The 22986-nt window shown below is 35.7% G+C and overlaps 2 protein-coding genes across 2 annotated transcripts; one reads left to right on the top strand and one right to left on the bottom strand.

Annotated features, from left to right (window-relative positions):
• The first annotated feature begins 14579 nt into the window (after positions 1 to 14579).
• LOC113297320 (ATP synthase subunit delta', mitochondrial-like) lies at positions 14580 to 16597 on the top strand. Its single transcript, XM_026545754.1, has 2 exons — positions 14580 to 14957; positions 15894 to 16597. The coding sequence occupies exons 1-2, from the start codon at positions 14694 to 14696 to the stop codon at positions 16236 to 16238; spliced, it is 609 nt and encodes a 202-aa protein (XP_026401539.1). The 5' UTR covers positions 14580 to 14693; the 3' UTR covers positions 16239 to 16597.
• A 498-nt stretch (positions 16598 to 17095) lies between these two features.
• LOC113292669 (superoxide dismutase [Fe], chloroplastic-like) lies at positions 17096 to 19894 on the bottom strand. The gene is made up of 9 exons (XM_026541550.1): positions 19776 to 19894; positions 19615 to 19673; positions 19200 to 19268; positions 18925 to 19113; positions 18233 to 18404; positions 18017 to 18135; positions 17752 to 17778; positions 17624 to 17647; positions 17096 to 17537 (listed from the first exon to the last, which is right to left on the bottom strand). Exons 1-9 carry the CDS (start codon positions 19828 to 19830, stop codon positions 17325 to 17327), a joined length of 927 nt encoding a protein of 308 aa, XP_026397335.1. The 5' UTR covers positions 19831 to 19894; the 3' UTR covers positions 17096 to 17324.
• Positions 19895 to 22986: the final 3092 nt, after the last annotated feature.

Raw genomic sequence — 22986 nt, 5'->3', positions numbered from 1 at the left:
CGAAGATATGATGGAATTGTGGTTGTTCTGGTTCATAAGTATGTCAGGGACGTTTTACGCTATACATAACCTACATGACCAGCAGTATCTCGTCGAGGATTTTCGTTAGGAATCACGGCATCACGACCAACAGTGTCTCGTGAGGACGTATACTAGAAATCGTGGCTAAGGATGCCTTGAGGGCCAAGGGCTTAATCTCTCTCGTAAGAGTTGAATTTTGTCTAGAGGGTTGAAATGACACTTTTTCCCTTTTCCAAATTTCACCATCTACAGTTCTAAAATCGGTTTGATCATGAACTAATACATTTATATAATAAAGGAATGCAATCTTTTGCAAACCGTGGCTATAATGTTCATGAAATGATTCGAGTGAATGAAAATCGATTTTGCTTCAATTGTGTCTTGTATACTTCTATGAGAATATAAACAATTGAACAACTCTCTGACTAGTTTCATTTGAGTCATTTGAACTTGTTATGATAAAGATGAATAAGGTTGATATGAAAGTGCTCATATGGCTAACCATTGGTTAACTATTGTTGAACCAACTAAGTGTACACGTTTAGGTACGGTTACCTTTATATAAATGTTGGTACATTTCATTTGTGTATAACAAGCTAATTTCGATCTAACAGTTGAAAGATATTAGCTTGAATCTAATTAGGTTTTCATCTAACGGTGAATATTGAATTCTTTGTTACCAAGGTAACATTGATTGCAAACCCTGATTTGAAGACTATATAAAGGAGAACTCTAGAAACTGGGAAACCTAATCCCCACACCTCCTGTGTGATACTAGTTGCGACTAGAGTCGATTCTCGTTTAATCTTAGGTTTTTCACGAAACCCTGTAAGTTAATGACTTGAAGAATTCATTGGGATTGTGAAGCTAGACCCAACTATTTTCTATATAGTTGCGTGTTCTGATCTTGCTGTTTTCTATCGTGATTGAGTACAATATTCTTTATGATTTTCTCGAGATCTATTCTCTGATAGGAAAGATTGAAAAGTAGTCACAAACATCTTCGTCTCATCGTTTGTGATTCCACAATATCTTGTTTCGTTACAATTAAGATTATTGTGAGGTGATTGATAATACTAGGTTATTCTTCGGGAGTATAAGTCTGGTTTATCAATTGGTTCATGTTTCACCTTGATTTATCAAAATACGGAACAAAACTCATAGGTATATCTGTGGGAGACAGATTTATCTATATGATAGACTTTTCTGTGTGATACAATTTTTTTTATCAAGTCTTCGACTTTGGGTCGTAGCAACTCTTAGTTGTGGGTGAGACCAGCTAACGGAATCAAGTGCGCAGAATCTGGCGTGGTTCAAGAGGCGTAAGGAACGCAACTGTACCTTGATCAGTGTGAGATTGGTTAGGGATCAACTACATTCCAGTCCGAAGTTAACTTGGAGTAGGCTAGTGTCTGTAGCGGCTTAATACAGTGTGGTATTCAAATCTGGACTAGGTCCCGGGGTTTTCTGCATTTGCGGTTTCCTCGTTAACAAAACTTTTGGTGTCTGTGTTATTTCTTTTCCACATTATATTTTGTTATATAATTGAAATATCACAGGTTGTGCGTAGTTCAATCAATTAGAGAATCCAACCTTTGGTTGTTGATTATATTGATTGACACTTGAACATTGGTCTTTAGTACCGTTCAAGTTGTTTCACATAATAATCAGGCTCACGGATTTCTATCTGTTTGATTTGTTGATTACATTGTGAAACAGAGATACAACTCTTGAATATACTTTTCTTGAGATTGAGTCTGACTGTCTAGTTGATTCTCTCGAAAGTATATTGGAGTTTGTCATACAGATTGCTAATAAAAATATTGGGTGTGTTTGTTAGACCCCCGCTTTTTCACAGTATGTGAACCAATACAATTCTATATTCTAGAACCAGTTTAGTACCCAAACCGGTACGCAAACTGAAAAAGTTCTGTGAACTCCGGAACCGGTAAAAGTCTTAAGTTTGCAAACCGGTACGTGAACTGAAAAAAGTTCTGTCAACTCCGGAACTTAGTGTTGCACCTAAGTTTGCAAACCGGTACGTGAACTGAAAAAGTTCTGTCAACTCCGGAACTCGGTTTTGCCTATAAGTTTGCAAACCGGTTAGTGTACCTTGACTCATCCGATTCACGAACGACTCAAGTATTTGTACTTTGTGCATTTACCAACTATGTCGATTGTGATCCAATTGCGATTAAATTAGTTCTATGAGATGATTTGCATTTGATCAATTCTCTATAAACACGAGACTCATTTGATCGCATGATTGTGACTCAAGATTAATGTTTTGTGAAAATGAAAATGAGTGTTAAGCTTTTATGTTCAAATCGGCTAGTTTAGGCTAACCATGTTGAACATAGTCTTTATACAAGGTTCGGTTACGGTTTAACTGACCAGAGTATATATCTTGTTTATGTGAATAAGATTCAAAGTTTTCATATAACGGTGAATATTGTTTGCTTGGTTCCAAAGCTATCTTAGCATAAACCTAAAGTAACCTATGCTTTGAAGTCTATATAAGGGGAACTCTTGGAAACTGGGATCTTTGAATCCCGATACTACTTTTTGGTGTGTCCTAGTTGTATCTAGAGTCGTCCTTTCCAGAAATCCTTTTAGGGTTTAGCGACTATCAAAGACTTCACAGGGATTCGTGAAGCCAGGTCCAATTATCTTTTATCTTGATAACTTGAGTATCTTGATCTTGTTCAGTTGTTGATTTATCACTTGAACAAGATAGATAGAATTCACAAAGTTCTCTTCGTCTCAACTTTGTAACTACACAAGTTTTATACTTGTGAGGTGAATAATAATCTAGGTTGCACTTCGGGTTGCATAAGTTCGGATTTTGAGGATAGAAGAAATTTTTTCAAGTTGCTATCGATTTCCGTCACCTGGATCTTACGTTTGATCTGATCATCCGTTTCGATCGTAAATCAGGAAATCAATTATATGCTTAATCTGTTGGGAAGCAAATTTGGTTTAAAGTCTTCAATTGAGATTGAAGAAACTCTTAGTTGGTGGGACTCCATCTAAGGGAATCAATTGCGCAGAGTCCTACTGGGATTAAAGAGGTAAGGAGCGCGATTGTACCTTAATCAGTGGATTTCCTTTTAGGGCTCAACTATATTCCAGACCGAAGTTAATTGGTAGTAAGCTAGTGTCTGTACCGGCTTAATATATTTTGGTGTTCAATCTGGTCTAGGTCCCGGGGTTATTCTGCATTTGCGGTTTTCTCATTAACATAATATCTGGTGTCTGTGTTATTTCTTTTTCCATATTATATTGTTTATCTTTATAATTTTAATACCATAGGTTGTCCGTTGATTATCACAGTAACTAGGTCCGACCTAGTTTGTTGGATAAGACTTGATTAATCCTTGGACATTGATCTTTGGTACCGTCCAACAACTATCTTTGTAGTTAAGTTCAAGGATTCAGTTCTGTAAACGTTCTAACAACAAGAGAGAGAGAACTCTAGACACTTTACTTGATTGAGTTTTTACTCTCGGGGTTGTGTTGAGTTTGTCCATACAGATTGCCTACGAAAAAATTGATGGTGTATTTTGGTACCCCAGTGTTTTTATCATTGATGGCATCAAGTGTAATATACGGGTAATTTTTACAAATACTTTCATCTTTTTCCATTACATATTTTAGACCACGAACTCTATCGAAAGCTTGAGATGATCATTTTTGCAAGCATATATATTTTTTTAGGGATGATTAGAGAAGGTGTGAAAATGTTGTGATTTGAAATGATTGCTCAGTGACACATGTTATGCCGCGCGTCTGAATATTGGTTATTCAGCGACACAAGCTGCGTCGCACGACGCTACATCTGTCTGGCGACTCAACATTTATCGGACGACAAATATATATTGCGTCCCAATGTACAAATCATTAAATTTATTGGTTTGGCGATCAGTTTTGGTGATTTTCCCGTCTCACAAATTTCATTAGAAATGCCTTAAAATACTAAAAGCAAACACGGTGGTGTTTTTCTTCTTCATGTGTCTACAGTGCAAAAAAGAGTACACTGGGGGATAAATCAACTAACTATGGTTGATGCATCACATACAGAATGATTAGCTCGAAGAAACTAAGGTTCTGACTTGGACACCATTACTCGAGTATCAGGCCCATAATGATGCGGATAACATCCGAACAATTTTTTTTTAATTTCTTTTATAGTCCTTTCTGGATCGATTTTAGCCGTAACCAGTATATTTTTTAATAAAATATATAAGATCGTTCCTCTCAAACACAATTTGTTCCAGTTATTTGATTTTATTTATTTTTGGTTTCTTATTTTTTCTTTCATTGTCGTTCAAGTAGTATAGAAAAATGGATTTAACGTTTCACTTTACAAAAATATTTTTATCTTATTCAAGCATTCATACCAACCCTTGGAAAAACGATCCAACAAACATCCCTTCATGTTTTGAAAGAGAGATAAAGATTTCTCTTTGACAATTGAAGAGAACAAAAAATAGTATATATGCGTAGTCTTATACCATAATTTAGAGGAACTTCTAAAAATGATGAAATCTCCATTAGATTTATGGGAGCACTAAGAGCATCTCCAATGGAATATGAGTCTCTAATAATATTGAAGTCACCTAGGATTTTAAAAACTCTCAACAAAAAAAACCTCTCCAGTGGTGGTTAGATATTAAAAATTTAATCTGATGTGGAAATTTGAGTTTGGAAGAGAGTATGGGTTTTTAGAGACTCTCATCCATACCCACATCATCACTATTTGTTTTTATTTTATTTATTTTGTTAGATTTTGTGGAATAACTTTCTAAAAATAAGTGACAAGTGTTTCAAAATAGGTATGAATACAACTACCACTGGAGATGCTTATCAAAACCAAAAAAATTATTTGATTATATGTTGTTAAATACCTCTTTTTTAGGTCTTCACATGGGATAAATATCCATACACCATTGAAGATGCTCTAAGAAATAACATCCTACATGCTACAATAAACCGTGAGTACTTTACTATGTTTATATACACCTATTATTTGATTGAAGTCATTTTACTAGTCATAGTAACTTATCATTCATTTGATTTCAGAAAATTTATGGCGCAATAGCGAATCGGGAACTGGTTGGAAAACATTTCGAACACGATGAATGTTATTAGATGCAATAACGATCAAACGTTTGATTGATTAAGATATAATGTGTTTTATTTGATATCATGTGGTTTGTGTACCTATTAACGAATCTGGAACTGGTTAAAATATATGTCAGTGTTTTAATTTCACACTCGATCATGGCCATCCATTTTCTGTAACAACTCTATTTTATGAGTCGTTGGATCTTGACGACTATTTTTTAGATAAACTAGTTATTGAGGATTTATCTATATAAGATTACCCCCTTTTCAAACATAGTTTGTCCTAATCATCTATTAGTTTGTTTGTTTGTTTTTTTTTTGTTTTTTTTTTTATATATGGAAGAAATTGGTATTCACTCAATAATAAGATGTTCTCTTATTCAAGTATACATTGTGAGACATCCTAAAAACAACCAAATGAACATCATTTCATATTTTGGAAAAAAAAAAAAGTAAAAGAATTTGTAGGCTTAAAAGATGGGAATCAAAACAACCATATAAACAAGCAACCTTATATAAATTATTCGCGCTATATAACATCTGATGTTCATGTGCATTAAACTACCGAAGATGGTTAGCGATTGGTATCCCTGGATTGTCAGATAAAGAGGAAGTGAGTATTTTGATATGTGTATCCGTATTTAATCGTCTGATTGAATTTATTTTGGTTAGCATGCTAATTTGTCATTCATTTTATTTCAGAAAAGTATAAGTTAAATTATGTGGAAACAACGGACCGAAAAACTATTCCTGCACAAAGCCTGTTATAATCTCTTCAAGAAATAAAAAAAAAAAATGACATGGTGGTGGGGTTAGAAACCTACGATTATGAACCGCAAGTGCACGACGTCTATAACCCAGACAATGGCAAATACGGGTCAATCCTAAGGGGAGTTGGATTGGTGAACTAAACTTTTAAGTTCTAAAAATACTACTTAACCAAATGGGTAGTCGAAAGACCAAAAGATAGATGGTTATACCAAAGAAACAAGATTGAAAACTATATAAAGATAAACTAGGGCTTGAATCTACCACCTAAATGCATATAAATTTGATAAACTAATTCTCTTTTCAATCAATGAGCTATAGAAGTTCTAGCCACAAACTATATTGAAGATGTGATAAATCACTTGTACATATGAATGACTTAATCTCAGCAAAATATGTCAATCCCTAGCATTATCTATCTGTTTAAGGCATAAATAATCACAAATTGAACTAAACCAGATCACATGGGCTTGAATACATATCAAATGATCATTCTAACTACCATGGATGCATAACATACAAGGTGAAAGTAATTTGATATGAATTCAGAGATTAATCATATTTTTCAATAAAAATCGATAGAGAACAAGTAAAATCAAACAAAGAAATTCTAATTATTTAGAGGTTTCATCTCTGCCCTAGCAGAGAATTTTAGAACATAAGAAGATTGAAATTAAAACCTAGATATTACTACTACAACTTGCACCGGCTACTCCGGGCTTGAGTTCTCATCTACAAGCCATTCCATATTTATACAAGTTTTTCCCAAATCCAATCAACCCATGAAATAATAAAATACAAAGTGGTATTAGACCACTAGCTATAACTCACCATGACCATGTCTTCAATTGCATGCTGTTGTTTCCAAACATGGTGCTTGCAAGGAAAATTAATGGGCATGTCTTCTTTTCTCTTGTACTCAAACAAATCCACCTACCTATTGTTAGGTTATTGTGAAGATAGAGGTACAATTGATTGACAATTAATGGGGAGATGTTTAGAAAGAGTAAAATCGGTGAAAACAAGGATGGGGCTCGAGACTTCATTGTCGACTATTGAAAGAAAATGGAGAAAGTGTTTACAGTAAGGTATGGGTTTGGCAGTTTGAAAAAGGAGGAGACAGGGTGTGGTCGGTATGGAGAGTACTCAGTAGAGAGGAAAATGGATATGAGAGGAAATTAAAGTTTTATTGTCAATGAGAAAGTGATCAAGGCACGTTTGGGTGTTGGATGATTGTACCTAGCTTAGGTGTATGAAGTTTTAACTTGTTTTATCATTTTCCAAACATGGATTAAACCCATTATTCAGTCCATCTACTTTCTGATATGAGTTGATCATTAGTTCACACGTGAATTCCACTCTCTATACTGTTGCCACTCTAACCTCCAGTCACCTTCTCATTTTATGAGCCTCCAAATTTTCATCACTCCTACAAAACAAACACAAAATGTTTACAACAATAAGATTACTGATTCTTCAAGATGCAAAATACACAATTTGGCTTAAAATAGGACAATACAACACTTGATATGTGACAAAAGACAACAAAATAATCTAAAAATATGCATTATTAGGCACCGATCACACCCCCAAACCTGAATTTTGCTCGACCTCGAGTAAACTAAAAACTAAGAAATCATACCTATACCATTATCGCTGGTCTCTCGATTTCATTTAGCGGATGCAATAAGCCTTTTAAACCACTAAGTATCCCTAGTGGACGAGTTGAAGTCTCGTGAGGGTTTGCTTAGTACATACCCATAAAGTTCTAGGACAAAATAGAGCTCATCTTGTATGAAATGTGTCACCTGCAACTCTAAGATTAGTTCACAACAAAATGGATATGTCAATCTAGCTTTCAATGTACAAGTGACACACACTGATTCCAACACAAAAAAAAAAAAAATTGAAATCCAAGAGTTCTAATTGTTAATATGTGATAAGAGTGTAAGGTGTAATTCTATCACGAGCATGCATAAAAACTGATTTATCAACCGAAGTCATGTCTGCCAATAAGTAAGATATAGTTGAACCGATTCAAATCCAAGCTAGCTACACCCTCCTTTGCTTATTACATGACTATTTACAATACTAACACAAAGACTAATTACAAACATATGAAAATGCATTGATACTGACTATTTACTTTGACAACTTTGAAACAAGAAGTAAACAAATACCGACTTTATGGAACAAAATATAACAAATTGTCTTATCATTTATTTATTTAGAGTAAGAATGAAAGAGAAGAAAACAAGATGATACAACGAAGATACAACGACTTTTCATAAAAGAAAAAGATACATTACATTAACATTATAACAACATGCAACATGCAACATCGATATTCTAGATGATTGGCGGTCTGCTGGATTATGCAAATCAGGCGCTATACATGTTTGATAGATAGTGCAAGTGCATTTTCAAATCACATGTTCAAAAAGTTTCAAAAATAGTAAATAAAACTCGAATGTTACTGTGATAGAATCAGAAAGATATCAAACTAGTACATCATCATCTAGATCGAGAACCCTAACATATACGCGCAGGCATCACAGTTCATGGTAGACGAGCACAAATTTATTTTTATTTTTTTCATCAATTTTTTTTTAATTTTTTTTAAAGGCATAGTTCAGTTTCAATTATAGCACAATGGCAGCGACATGGTATCTACTCTTCACCCCCAAACCTAAACTAAACATTATCCTCAATGTTTCTAAAGAAGATTAATAAAATTGAACAACAACATACCATGAGAACCATGCGGAGCAGAGAAAAGGATAAAAGTTACCAGATGTCGGCGAAAAAAAGAACTGAACCCCTTTATTCACGACTAGAATCCAACATAAACCAGCTGCTATTGGATTAACACAATATATACAAAAAAAGAAAACTGAAACTGACTCAAGATAGAGAAATTGAACATTACTTCCATTTTTTTAATCTCCGTCATGTATTCATACTTCCATTTTGCTAATAAAACCTTTATTGATCTGTTAGAATTTTGGATTTTGTGTTCCTTTTCTTCTTTGTATGATGATGCTAATACCTTATTTGCAAAAACCAAAGTCAATTCCTTTTAGCCATATCCTTTTCAACATAGCATTAGAATGGATAAATGGATGTCTCTAGGTTGGACTAAATACATGTTATGTGATACGAGATTTTGCCAATAAAGCTGTTTTCTGCACAACTCCATCTTTTTTGGTATTTTTCCATCTTGAAGCCGAAACTTGTGCAATTTGACGGTTATAAAAAGATGGCATTTGAGATCATAGATTTCCATGTTATTATATAGAGTGACGTACAAAAAGTGTTTGATCAAAATTTGATAGGTTGCTTTCAAAGAAACCTTACCTAAAGGACATTTCTGATTTAAAATCTTCTTTTGTAGCATGTAAACTTTTTTTGGTTACTGTTTTTTTTTTAAAGTCCTCTTTTACAGCATGCAAATTTCTTTTTACTCATAGAATTTGTGATGAAGTAGAACGCTCTCTTGCTATTTGGTGGTAAAATATTACTTCTATTTTTTTTGTGAATCAAGATTGTATTACTGAAGAAACTCAAGAATACAGGGGATAGAAAAGACTGTAAGAGATAGTCAGATCCCTAGCATATTATGCCCGGAAATAGAGCTACCGTCAATCACGTAATTAACTAGAGTAGTTGGAAGGGAAATTACATTATGTACTAACTTTCTATTACAATTATCTATGATCAAAATATTGCCTAGAAAGTTTGGCATTGTTTGCAACCATTCATTGAAAAGAGAAGATTTTCTTGCTTCAAGAGCCAACTTGTCAGCAGCTTGATTTCCTGATCTGTTGGTAAAATTAAACCCTAGGAAGTTGTTGCATTCCTTCAAGATCTTCATAGCTTCCTTCACGATTCCCTGATTCTGCCAAGACATTAAAGACTTTATGCCTCTAGTAAAGTCAATTATTCTTTTACAATCACCCTCTATCCAGAAATTTGCAACGTTCAATTGCTTTGCCCATTTAGATCCCTGCAACAACGTAAGAGCTTCTGCTTTTTCCGGACAAGAAGCTAGCTTTGAACACTCCAGATTTAGCTCCTTAGCTATCTCATGCATCATCTCGTATGATTAGACCTAAACCAGAGTTGGTAATATAAGAAATCCAAGAGGCATCAAAGTTAAGTTTTAAGCAGTTGATATCCAGTTTAATCCATGGAGTTCTGATTTCAGGACAAGGAACAATATTCTTTTTGATAGTCGAGTTTCCCCAAAAATTTAGAAATCTCAGGATAGAGATAGAAGTTTGCAGAGAAGTGATTGATCTATCTTGAAAGATTCTGGAGCATCTCTCCTTCCAGATAAACCAACATTTAGTTGATGCGATTTCGGTCAGGTTCTCGATACCCCTATCATTCCCTGTATTCCATAATTCATAATGTTGCTGAAAAGAAATATTTAAAGGAGCATTCATAAAACCACCTGAAAACGGCGTAAATCCCATATAGCTTTTGCAAAGCAGCAATCAAATAGTAAATGATTTACAGATTCGGTTGAATAACCGCAAAATATACAACTTGTATCATTGCAGCCTAAAACTAGTCTAACATGCGAGTTATTTATGCATTCCAAAGAAAAAGTTTAATTATTTGGGGTAAGCTTGTTTTCCAGAATTGTTTCCAGAAAATTTGATTCTCATCAATGCTTGTACTTAATCCACTTAGGCTGGGTTTGGTAATGCTTTTATTTTTCCAAAAGCACTTTCAAAACCTATATATGTTAATAGTTTTTGAAATTGGTGTTTGGTAAAAAAAAATCAAAGTGCTTTTTACCCAAAGCACTTCCCAAATTCCTCAATTTTCAAAAGTTGGGGAGGAGGAGCTTTTAAAAGCTACAAAAGCATAAGCTTTGGGTCCCACCAAAATTTAATGTTTGATTTATCCTTTTTGTCCCTATTTTATTTTGTAAATGACAAAAATTACCCTTAAATATATATACAATCCATTTTTATTTCATATATTTTATTCTTTAATATTATTATATATTATTTTTAAACTATTTTATGATACATTTTCATTTAATTTGTCAAAAAAAAAACTAAATAATAAAATATTTGTTTAATATCACAGTAGATAATAATATTAAATAATTACTTAATTTTAGTTTGATTTTTTGTTTGAAAATTATTTATATATATATATATATTAAAAAGTGGTCAAGTAAATTTAATATTATATATGTTTATATTTAATGGAAAAAAAAGTTAATTATTTTTAAACCCTAAAATTGAAACAAAATTATTTTCAGATATAAGTCTATTTTTGTCATTTGATACAACAACAATAGTTACATATGATATTTTACCAAACACACTTTGATTGCTTTTGTTAATCAGTTTTAATTTTATTTAATATTTTACCAAACGTCTAACTGCTTTTTTCTCATAGCACAACACATCAACGCACAACAGAAAAGTGCTTTCAAAAGCCGCAGCAATACCAAACTAGGCCTTAACCTATCATACAAGTAGGAATTACCAATAGGTACTATTATGGTAGTCTTAGTTAGTAGCAGGTCCACCCACTAAAGCCCAGTAACCAGAGGTCCATAATAAAAAGAAAAAGAGGAAATTGGACCAAAATTTTTATCCCCTGGTCCGGTACACGTGCGGGACGTCATAATCCACTTTTAAAAATACCCAAACTACCCATTCCCTGATAATACATATATATTTCTTAAAAAAAATCACTATTTTTTTCATCTTGTTGCAGAGGCAAATTTTTTTCCGCTCTCCTCCTCTCTTTCTTCATCTTCTCAAATTTTGCTCCTGCTTTTGGATTACGAGCTAGAGTTTTTATGAAGATCTCTTTGAATATTTACATGTATGTTATGTAATATCTCTTTCTGTTGTTGTTTTTTTTTTTTTCAACTGAATCTGTGAAGATCAGATCGTTTTGATTACGTTTTCACCTTCTTCTTTCGGTTTTTGTTTGTTTTTTGCATTTGTTTTTGTTTTGGTTTGTTTTTTATGAATCTTGATCGTAATTATTTAATTGTTTGGCTAGATTATGATGTTTTTAACATATTTGAAATTTCGATTTGATAATCTTGTTGTTTTCGCTTCTTGATTTTATCAAAATCGTGCTTGTTTGTTATTTCAGGGGTATTATCCAACAGTACATATGTTGAATACTGATACAAATTGCTTTTGATTCTGTTTTGTTCTTAGTTTTATCACTTGTTGTTGTTTGATTCATAAGTACATATCTTCGATACTGAAATAAGACTCTCTCGATTTATGGTCTTCTTCAATATCTCTCGCTTCTACAAAATCAGATGAAAATTTCTTTGTTGCAATGTTTATATTAGGGTTTTCACGATCTAATCGTGGTTGCATTTGATTTCGTCTTTTATCTCCGTGTCTAATTTGTTGATTATTTTAGTAGATCTAGATGAATAATCAGATTGTTTGTTCATTTCGTTATTAGATCTGATTATACCAGTTCCATTTTTGTTGGTTTTAGATTTATTTCAGTTTGTTGTTGTGTATGAACCAGCAGTACGTATATCCCGTACTGACAGAAACCTATTCTACTTTTAAGAAGAAGAACAACAAGATGGTGCATCATTATGATTTACGAGGAGAATATTTGTTTTCTGTTTCCAGGTATGCTTTCTAATCATCTTGTTTGATTATTTTGTTCGGCTTTTCTTCTTTTGATTTGTTTTTTATTGTATTATGATAATCAAATCGATTTGATTGACGCTTTTATGGTTTTTAGGTTTTTTACAGTTTTTTTCGTGTATGAATTGACAGTACATATACGGCGTACTGATACAAAACTCTTCTAATTTTGTTTTATTTGAAGTTTTTCCAATTTTTTTGGTTCGATCCATGAGTATGTATGTATAATACTGATAGGAAACTGAGCTAGTTGATTGTCAACAATTGTGATTCTTAGTGATCAGAGAATCAGACTAGTTAACCCATTACGCACACCTAATTCCCTTTCCTGCTATGTTTCTTGAAGATTGCAGATTCTGTTGGGGCTTTTCTCATGATGGATATGGCTCACATAAGTGGTCTCGTTGCTGCATTTGTACTTGCCGACCCATTTGAATACTGTAATGTTGTAACAACCACCACTCACCAGGTACACCTAGTCCCATTCATGAAGTCTGCAAGACTGCAACTACTGACACCAACACAAGCAGCATTTGTTTTTATTGGTTTAGGTTCAAGGGTCATGTTGTTTACTATGTCTTCTGTTTCAATTTGCAGTCATTACGAGGTCCCAGAGGTGGCATGATTTTCTTCAAGAAAGATCCTGTTCTTTGGGTTGATATGGAATCTGCGATTAACAATGCTGTTTTCCCAGGGTTACAGGTAACTAAAACTGTAGCGGTTATTTGTGATTTATTATTGGTTCAACATTATAACATTTTTTAGGTTTGTTACAGTTGTTTTTCGTGTATGAATTGACAGTACATATATGGCGTACTGATACGAAACTCTTCTAATTTTGTTTTATTTGAAGTTTTTCCAATTTTTTTGGTTCGATCCATGAGTATGTATGCATACTGATAGGAAGTGCTATTTGCTGTGTTTTTGCTCCTTTTTTAGTCTTACCCTTCAGTACTTATGTGAAATACTGTAATATGTCTTTCAATTCTCTTATTTTTCATAGATCTGTCACCTGTTGTTGTCATACTGTTGATTTGTAGTTCATGAATCTTCAGTACATATATCGCATACTCATAGGAAGTGCTCCTTGTTATGTTTGATTCAGTACGTATATGAAATACTGAAATAGATGCTCTTTGTTACGTTTGATTCAGTACTGGAATTGGATATGAAGATGATCTGGAGCTGCAGTTCAGAACTTATTGCAAGAAATGACAGATTTTGAATGATAGGAACATGAGTTGTTGTTGGTTCATATTTGCAAGCTTGTGAAATCGGTGGTGGTCTTGATGAAGTTACAAATTGGTTGTGACGTGTATTTGAAAGAAGGTGTGCTGCAAATGGATTTGGAGGAACATAGAATGTTGGGTTGCTACATTGTATGATCCTAATACGTTTTCTAATTTATTTATCATTGATTCTTACAGATTTGTACTCTACCTGGAAGTAGTGCAGCAAATATGTACTCGAATTTGTAAGCATTCAGATATATAATCGGATTTGTAAGCAGTACGACAGATATGTACTCAGACAGATATGTACTCAAATTTGTAAGCAGTGTAGCAAATATGTACTCGAATTTTTAAGCAGTGTACCAGATATGTACTCAAATTTGTAAGCAGTGTAGACACACACGTTTGGTAGTAATGGGCATTATGGACATTTCCATGTTTTAATTAATTTTGGACCTCTGGATAAAAAAAGATTCCAGTTGGACCCTACTATAAATAACTATATGGGCCTAGGACCAAACAAGAAATTTTCCATCATACAAAGGATTACTTCTATAATCAGGTCTCTTCCTCCATGCTCCAGTCTAGTTCTTACTTCTTACCATCTTTTGAGGGTCTGAGGCAGATCAGTAGCCCCACTGGGCTTTTGCTTATAAAGAAGAATCGTGTGAATAGGATCTAAAAAAATATATGTGTTTACAAGTCTCTCCTTTTAAAACAACAAATTTCCGAATCACATCCCTCACTCTATCCTGCACCAATATATCACAACCGAGTCTTTGCTAAACAACGCAGTGAGGAGAAACATAATATTTGGGGGCACTACTAGAAATTTAACCTAATATCTGAAGAACAGCGAAAGAAAAGATTTCTAGGGTTTCTCAAAATGTTTCGACAAATTTCACGTCAGTTGTTATCTAGATCGAGTATGATCAAAGGGTCTAGATCTCTATCAACAGATCTACCAGCAGGAGAAACAACGGCAAATCAAGCATTCATTGATGCATGGAAAAAAGCATCCCCAAATATGGATCCACCAAAAACTCCATTGACTTTCATGAATCCTCGTCCTGCTACTCCTTCATCGATTCCTAATAAACTTACTGTCAATTTTGTCTTGCCTTATCAATCTGAGTTGTCCTCAAAGGAGGTCAGTCTAACTCAATCTAAATATCTCATTTCATTTCTCGTGATTATTTTTCTGCAAATGTTGTTATTATTTGTTAAGAATTGAGTTTTTGGATTTAAGGTTATTCTTTAAAGTAGATGTTTCTTTTTAGGGTTACGATTGGAATCTGCAATACTGATTAGAGCTGACCTGAAAATATGAAATTTTCTTATTCAGAATTGATAACTATTAGTAGAACCTTATTTGACCTACCAATAGTGGTTGGTGCTAATTTACAAGCTTATGCATAATGCCTAAAGAAACCAAATGTGGGGGTTATGATTATTCGTGTATACTAAGTATTCATGTTAGCGGTGGCTTAGGATTCTTGTGGTTATGTCATACAATATCTATATAGTATTATTTGTGTGTCTGTTGAATAAGTCCCTCTGGAGCTTGATGCACCTAGCAAAGTTTGATACGAAACATTCCAATCTATGCCTGCATTATTACTTGTTGATCCTTTTGATTGTACAAGAGAACATGTCCTTTCCCACACTTTTGATTCTGTAGATACTTGTGAGTTTCAACAAGTTATAATGAGTTGATATAGTAAATGAGTGTTGCACAGATCAGTTCAAATACCAGAGTAAAATCATGTCCATCAATTTCAAGGACTACTCTCTAATTAAAATTGAATAATACTCTCGTCATTGTCTGGGTAAAGTAAGAGAAATGATACAATAACCTATTTGCTTCTCTTTTGCAATACCATTTAACCACTTGTTATCTCTTTTTTGAGGCATATATGTGTTGGAGACCATACAGTTATACGAGTTCAACTCACAAATCAGTGGGGTTGAGGAATCCCGTTTATATACAAGTCAATACATAGTTGAAATGACCTAGCATGACTGTCAGTGCAAGATGCAAGTAGTTCGTTACTGCAATTGTGTAACGTAGTTTTTTTTCTTCCAGGTTGACCAGGTCATTATACCAGCAACAACCGGGGTGATGGGAGTTCTTCCTGGACATGTAGCTACCATCGCAGAACTCAAACCTGGGGTTCTCTCAGTGGTTGAAGGAAATGAAACAACCAAGTATTTCATCAGCAGTGGATTTGCATTTATCCATGCAAACTCTTATGCGGATATAGTTGCTGTTGAGGCATTACCCCTTGACCAAATTGACCCAGCTGAGGTTACAAAGGGTCTCGCAGAGTTCACTCAGAAGGTGAGTTCTGCCACAACTGACTTGGAGAAAGCTGAAGCTCAGATTGGAGTTGATGTTCACAGCGCCCTCAATGCTGCACTTACAGGCTAGTTGATGTCCTCCAACAACATCCCTTTCAAAACTTCTTCTTTTTCTTTTTTTGTGAATGTGAGGGCTGAGTACTCTCTCTTTTGAGATCATACTGATTTTTGGGGAGGTTGAATAAATTATCTAGAAACAAGATTCTCTCTGTAGTTTTTTTCCAAATCACAGTGCAACTTGAATGGTTAAACTCTCTCTGCTGTATTGACTGTAGGGGAAAGGTTAGCAGATGCCTATCTCCAAATGTTTGTTCAGTATGTTCCAATCTGCTTTAAATTTAAATTTGAAAAATGTAACTTCCAATCTGCATTTCCAGACTCGGGCTTTATGTCTCTTTGTAATAATACATGAGAGAGAACATGGACATATTCATAGTAGTAGAGAAATGATCATGAAGATCTGAATATTCATTTTCTTGGTTGGGTGTTTTACCTTTATCAATACGTTGTGGTATTTTCTTTTTCTGGTTAGACCGTACCTTACTCCAGGAGCGTAAGGTGGAAATAGAACACCAGGGACATTCTACCCATTTCACTACTTTATTTATCTTGTATCATTACCATTTTGACCAAAACCCCGAAGTTTTGAACCGTAAGGATTTCCCTTTGCGAGAATCATCAAGTGGTTGGTTCTCAAGATTAGGAGGTTGGGATCGAACTTTTGTAGCATAAAAAATATTAATCTTAGGGACCATTGTTCTATGTACAGAAAAGAAAAAAAAAAGATTTTCCCTTTGCTAAATTTTTTCTCTGCTTGCGACATTTGCCTCTCAAAAATAAAACCTTTTTTTTCTTTTCTTATGTTATGATGAGGAATATAAAACTGAAGTCTTCTGGAACTTTTTTGTTAGTGAGGAAATCTTAGCAGTAGAAACAACAAAACTTCATTTTTTTTCTCCTTGTGAACGATATGATACACTACTGAAGTTCAGAACGGAGAAGATACAAGATTACAACTTGATAATTTTACAAGGACAAGGGCACTGAATCAATGCCACCAAGGACAAGGGCACTGAATCAGTGCCACCAGATAATGAAAGTCTCATTTACAACTGGTGTTTCTTTTCGTTTTTTCTGGTCAAGAGACAATGTGAGTTTATTCCACTTCCGATTCTTCTGTCTCACTGTCTAAATACATTTGTGCAGGTTCGGCATCGTCTATTATATCTTCATCTTCCTCTCGTCTTTTCCTCTCCTCTTCTTTCTCCCTCTCAACTGCTCGAACTTTTGCCATCTCAAGTCTAGAACTGACTGCCTCCCAAGAGACGAGGCTCTCCACAAAGACTGATATGTAGTCAGGCCGTCGATTCTGGTGACATACAACGAGTAGAGGATTAAAACAAAAGTAAATAATGTGCATCCCGGGACAGAAGGGAAGGGGACGTGGATTCTTACCCGGTAGTCGATGTAGTAGGAATGCTGTTAAACCACATGAAAATTTCAAACAAGATTTAGTATTTAGCAAACAGCTATAGTTGCAAAATATAAGAGCAACAAACACATTAAGTATATGTTAGTAGTACCTCCCAAACATCGATGGTGAGAATTGGCTGCAAGCAAAACAAAATGTTGCATGAGATTTACATGGAAAATAACCAGATAATTATACTCTAATGGAGTTCTGATTAGCTGATTAAATTAGCTATTGTGTTGATTACATTTCTAAGACCCGTCGTAGCAACAGGATCTACACTGTGTTTTGAAAAAGAAAACAGGAACCGGGCGCCAGTTGACAAGCATGGACATATATCTAGAGTAAGGAAAATAATGTAGTCAAATTATACGCACAGTGTAATCCCAAACTAGAGGATTCACAGCATTTGGACACTTCACTACTACGAGTTTCTTGTCCTCCTCTGATGGACAAGGATTGACGGCATTGCCCACATCAAGTCGATTGGCTTTATCTGAAAGTAGGAAAAAGAAAGAGATAGACCTTTGGTTATTACAAGAATGTAAATTGTTTCAAAGATAAGCAAACAGAAGAGTATATAATTCACCCACAAGCTAGCCAAGCCCAACCAGAACCGAACTGTGTAGAAGCAGCAGCCTTGAAATCTGTAATGAAATTCTCGAAAGAACCAAAATCTCTTTCAATAATTTCTAAAAGTTCCCCAGATGGTTTCCCCCCTCCACCTGGTTTCATGGACCCCCAAAAGAAATCATGATTCCAAATCTGGCAATAAGCAAAAGATAATCAGTGATTCTTTCTTTGGTTAAGAATGAGTAGTTTAGTATTGAAGGAAATCAATAACAAATACTATGTTCTATGTTAGAATGAAAACTTGCAAACAACAAATACACTTAATCACAAAAGTGTATTCACCTATCTGTTCACTTGTTCTGATTCGTAATCCATCCACTATTATCACGGTGAAGAGTTTTAACTACTAATCTAAGATTATGAAAATGAGAATTTCAGAGAACATCACTTCCTCACTTTAACAGCGGAACCTCAAGTTTACATTCTTACCAGCTTAAATAGTGTTATCAGCAAAAAACTACAACTTTTTTGGGCTTCCGCGGACAAAAAAAGGTTACAGAGTTTCAAAAGAAGGAAATGTATCCCTGTACTAAAAACTCCTCAACCCATGAAATAACTCGAGTGAAATTTCTTAAAAGAATTGTTAAGAACCACTCCGAGCTTTCATTTTAAAAATTCAAGAAAGCCCAAGCTAAGGAAATGGAAAGTATACCTGGGCGGCATTGTTGAAGGCTGGAAGAGGATCCCCTTTGTTATACGTAATACGTACGACATCTTCTAGTGACAATCCATCTAGCTCGGTTCCTATTATCTGTTTATTTAGGTTATCCACATATGTTCTGTGGTGTTTACCCCAGTGATATTCAAGAGTTTCCTTACTCATATGTGGCTCTAGAGCATTCTAGCACATAAATTAGAAAAAATCATAGTTAGACGTAAAACAAAATCAATTAGGCAATGACTTTATGGCTTCCTATGATGAGATACCAGTGGGTATGGAGGAGGCTTCAACTCAAATTGTGCTGTAATTTGAAATGCCTTCTGCGAACATTTTCGCTGAAAAATAAACAGAAAGCACTTAAACAATAGAGACAAGATTTATAACAGGCTCAGCTTTATAAATTCAGCAGCACAAATTTCAGATGACCAGAAATCCAAGTAAAAGAAGAAGATATTACAAGCTCGAGTGAAACCTAAAAATTCCTTCACAAAAAGTTCCCCAAATGGAATTCAAGAGACTCGGTTTCTTATGTAAATTATAATAAATAAAAATAAACAAATTAAATTTAGGGGTTTAGGGTTTAAGGTCTATGTGGATAAGAACCAGCAGAAACTGAAAATAAGCTAGAACTTTTGGTGTAGAATTTCAGCTAACAGTAAGAAGCTAATAATTCCTAATTACCTGTAAGTTTCTCCACTGTGGGTGATTACATTTTGATGGCCCAACAGCTCCATGAGAACCTGAAAATGAGCCCCCAACGAAACAAAATAAAAAACACAGATTTTGATTAGCCTGGTTTCGTTATAGATGATGCAGACAGAGGTTCTAATGGCAATGGGTACCTTGGAGTGGAAACAGTGAGCAGGTTAGAGGAATAGTCGTTGTTGTGGCCTGCATTTTTCTTTTCTTTTTTTCGATAGAGGAACTCTTTGAAAGTAAGGAGAGAAGAGGCGACTGGAGAAGTACGTGTCCGAGAGAAGGGACTAAAAGCAGTAATACACGTCACTACTATACATCCGCAAGTTGTTTTCTTGTTGCGGTGGGTGATTATTCGAGTTTTTTTTACATAGCTTAAAACGTGTAGAAGAGTGGATAAAACTATCCGTATTAGAGCAAGTCTTTGGGGTGAAATTCAAGTAAATGTTTTTTTTTTGGAAAGCAAATTCAAGTAATCTCAAATGTGAATATCTGCGACAAAAAATGAGTCCTACGATAATGACTTCCTATTGGGGTGGAAAAATGGTATTTTTGAGCTATCATCCAGAGGAGTTTGTAAATACCTGAAAATGCCAAAGGATGACGTCGGTATGGGCATCATCGGACCAACTGACGTGTAAGAAGACCATTAGGACCTCTTGGAGTGGTCCTCACTAAGGAGGACACGATAGATGTCCCCTTATCCCGAAAAGGACTGTGAAGTAGTACTTCCCCTTTAGTGGAATACACGTGCACCGTAAAGAAGAAGGAAGCTTCTAGAGAAAGACAGGAAGGACATACGTACGACTATTAGAAAGGAGGTTTACCAAAACATGATAGGAAAGGACACACGGTCAACATTCCACTTCTTAGGAAACGTCTATAAAAGGGGGTATGTTCTCAACTGACAGACTCAATGGTTATCTTGTGGAAAACTGTGTTCTACTTTCTGGAACAAGTCTCTATGCCTTTCTTTATTTGTACCATGTACATCCTGTACCGCGTACATTTTGGCGGCCACAGTGGGAGACTTGGTCACAGGATTAGGACAAAGTTCGTCACATGGACGCTGAAAGATTTGAGCGCCTCGTTCAACCACGCATCTACGGGCCACTGAACCAGGTCAAACAAATGTTATTTGACATAGAAGAAAACGACCGTCAGCGTCGAACGCTTTTAGCAAGGCTAGCGGCTATTGAATCACCGCCTGAAGGGAACTGCGACGAAGGATCAGGCTCACCTCAGCGGAATCAAGGAGGCGGCTTCGATCAGGACCATTGGCTACGAACACCTCAGGGGAGGTCGCAAGCTAATCAGTCTGCGAATCAGCAGATGTCTGAAGCGCAAGCTCGAATCGCGTTGTCTGACGGGAGGTTCACTAGATAACTTGAGGAGAAGTATAGTCTTGAGACTCAAGCCAGCGCATACACAATAGCATCCCCAATTCCTCCAGAGATCTTGGTTAGGCCGATGCTCGCGAAGTACAAAACGCCAAAGTTCAAGCTGTTTGAGGGAAGCGGAAATGCAACTGAACACATGCACTATTTCATGATGTCCCATAACGAATACGCTCAGGATGAAAACGTGTGTATGAGAGAGTTTGGCAAGACCTTGAGGGGAGACGCGTTTACTTGGTACATTTCCTTAAAGCCGAATAGTATACGCTCATGGGATGAAATGATCCAGGCATTCATGCAGAAGTTTTTCTCCAAGCCAGTGAAGATCTCAATCTCAGGGAAATGTTAGGTGGAAAAGTGGGGAGAAGCTTAGACCCTTCGCGAAGCGCTTCAGGAGTGAGTCTCTCAGGTGTCGTACAGAAGTGCCAGAAGAAGATTTGGTGGGCATCTGCATATCCGTGCTTGATCCCAAGACGCATAGGATGTTTGAGAATACTCAGATAACAATGTTTGCAGACTTGGAAGAAGCGTTTTCCAAAACGGATGCCACCAATGAGGAGATTGACTCGGCTTCAAAGGCCTGGTAACACTCTGTTTCTTACGCTAAAGAGGAAATCTCAGGAGCGCAGAAGAAGCGTGGGTCCTCAGGGAATGAAAATCACCGCGCAAAGAAAATATCAGAGCAAGAAGCGCCAGACTTTTCCTGCTAGTATGAGCAAGCAGTAGGATTACTGAAAGAGTGGGTTAAGAATGGTGACATCACATTGCCAGATCCTCGAAAAGTACCAACCGAGGTAGATAAGCGAAACCCTCAATACTGTCTCTTCCACGGGAGGGTAGATCATCCGACGAGATTGCCGGACTTTGAAATGGGCTATTTACAACAGACAGCATAGTGGGTAAGTAGATGTCGACAGCGGCAACCGCATATAAGACGATCCTTTGCCAGACCACCATGTGGCGGCATTTACTCATGATCCAATGGAAGAGGAAGTATACGCTGCAGCTGCAAACGAGGATATTGAGGAAATATATGTAGTGTCCTCAAACGACACGACGAAGCAGATAGCGGAAGCAGTCGCGCAGAAACCTTTGTTCGCCAACTTCTTTGACACTTAGGGATTTGACGCGGGTCAGAGGTACTTGGCTTCGGTATTTTTGACAAAGATCGCTGCAAGAGAAGATGTGATCGCGTATTTGGAAAAGAAGTATATGTTGCCTGCTGAAATCATCACATTCTCTGAAAAACACAAAGCCGTCAACAGTGATCATACGCGTCCATTGTATCTTACTGCTAACGTAAAGAAGGATTCTTTCAAAAGAACGTTCATCGACACAAGAGCGTCCCTCAATTTGATATCATTGCACATCTTGAAGAACGTAGGTGTGAAGGAATCATATTCCAAACAAGGATTCAATGTTTCAGCGGGTTGAGTCAGTATACCATTGGAACGATCAACTTGGAAGTTAAGGTTGGACCATCAGGGCAGTCGAGCCTTTCCACGTGATGGAGGTGAAAACAACGTATCCCATCTTACTTGGGAGATCGTGGTTACATAAGCATGGGATTGTGTTAGATCATAGCTCGGTTGAACCCACCAAGCGTTGGTATGTCAAGTTTGGTTATCATATTTTAGTGAATCAAAACTCAATTAAAGAGTCGCTTGATTATGTACTAGAGACAACTTCGTATAGGTTAGGATAGAAAGATTAGGATAATGAGACATACAAGTATTACTCGAAGACTTGAAGAATGTGAAGAAGTAACAAGCTACATTGACGACATCATCCTTCCTCTTGAGGTTAGTAATATTTTGACTAGAACTATTTCATTCCCAACGTATCTTTCAAGTCGTGCTATATTGAAAATATAACAACGAAGCTGTGAATAATTATACTCTAGTAGACATAGTGTTAAGGAATTGCAATGCGAAGTATAACGCTTATCTTTTGAACTTCG

This window comes from Papaver somniferum, chromosome 7 (assembly GCF_003573695.1).
Source record: "Papaver somniferum cultivar HN1 chromosome 7, ASM357369v1, whole genome shotgun sequence".
Classification (NCBI taxonomy): Eukaryota; Viridiplantae; Streptophyta; class Magnoliopsida; order Ranunculales; family Papaveraceae; genus Papaver; species Papaver somniferum.
This window is presented reverse-complemented; position numbering and strand designations above follow the sequence as displayed.

What these genes read in the sequence shown, in the direction of transcription:
- LOC113297320 (XM_026545754.1), top strand. Translation starts at nt 14,694, where the DNA reads ATGTTTCGACAAATTTCACGTCAGTTGTTATCTAGATCGAGTATGATC. An exon ending in CTGAGTTGTCCTCAAAGGAG is followed by an intron (nt 14,958 to 15,893) that starts GTCAGTCTAACT and finishes TTTTTCTTCCAG; the next exon opens with GTTGACCAGGTCATTATACC.
- LOC113292669 (XM_026541550.1), bottom strand. Translation starts at nt 19,830, where the DNA reads ATGCAGGCCACAACAACGACTATTCCTCTAACCTGCTCACTGTTTCCA. An exon ending in CTCACTGTTTCCACTCCAAG is followed by an intron (nt 19,674 to 19,775) that starts GTACCCATTGCC and finishes GCTCATTTTCAG; the next exon opens with GTTCTCATGGAGCTGTTGGG. An exon ending in CACAGTGGAGAAACTTACAG is followed by an intron (nt 19,269 to 19,614) that starts GTAATTAGGAAT and finishes TTTATTTTTCAG; the next exon opens with CGAAAATGTTCGCAGAAGGC.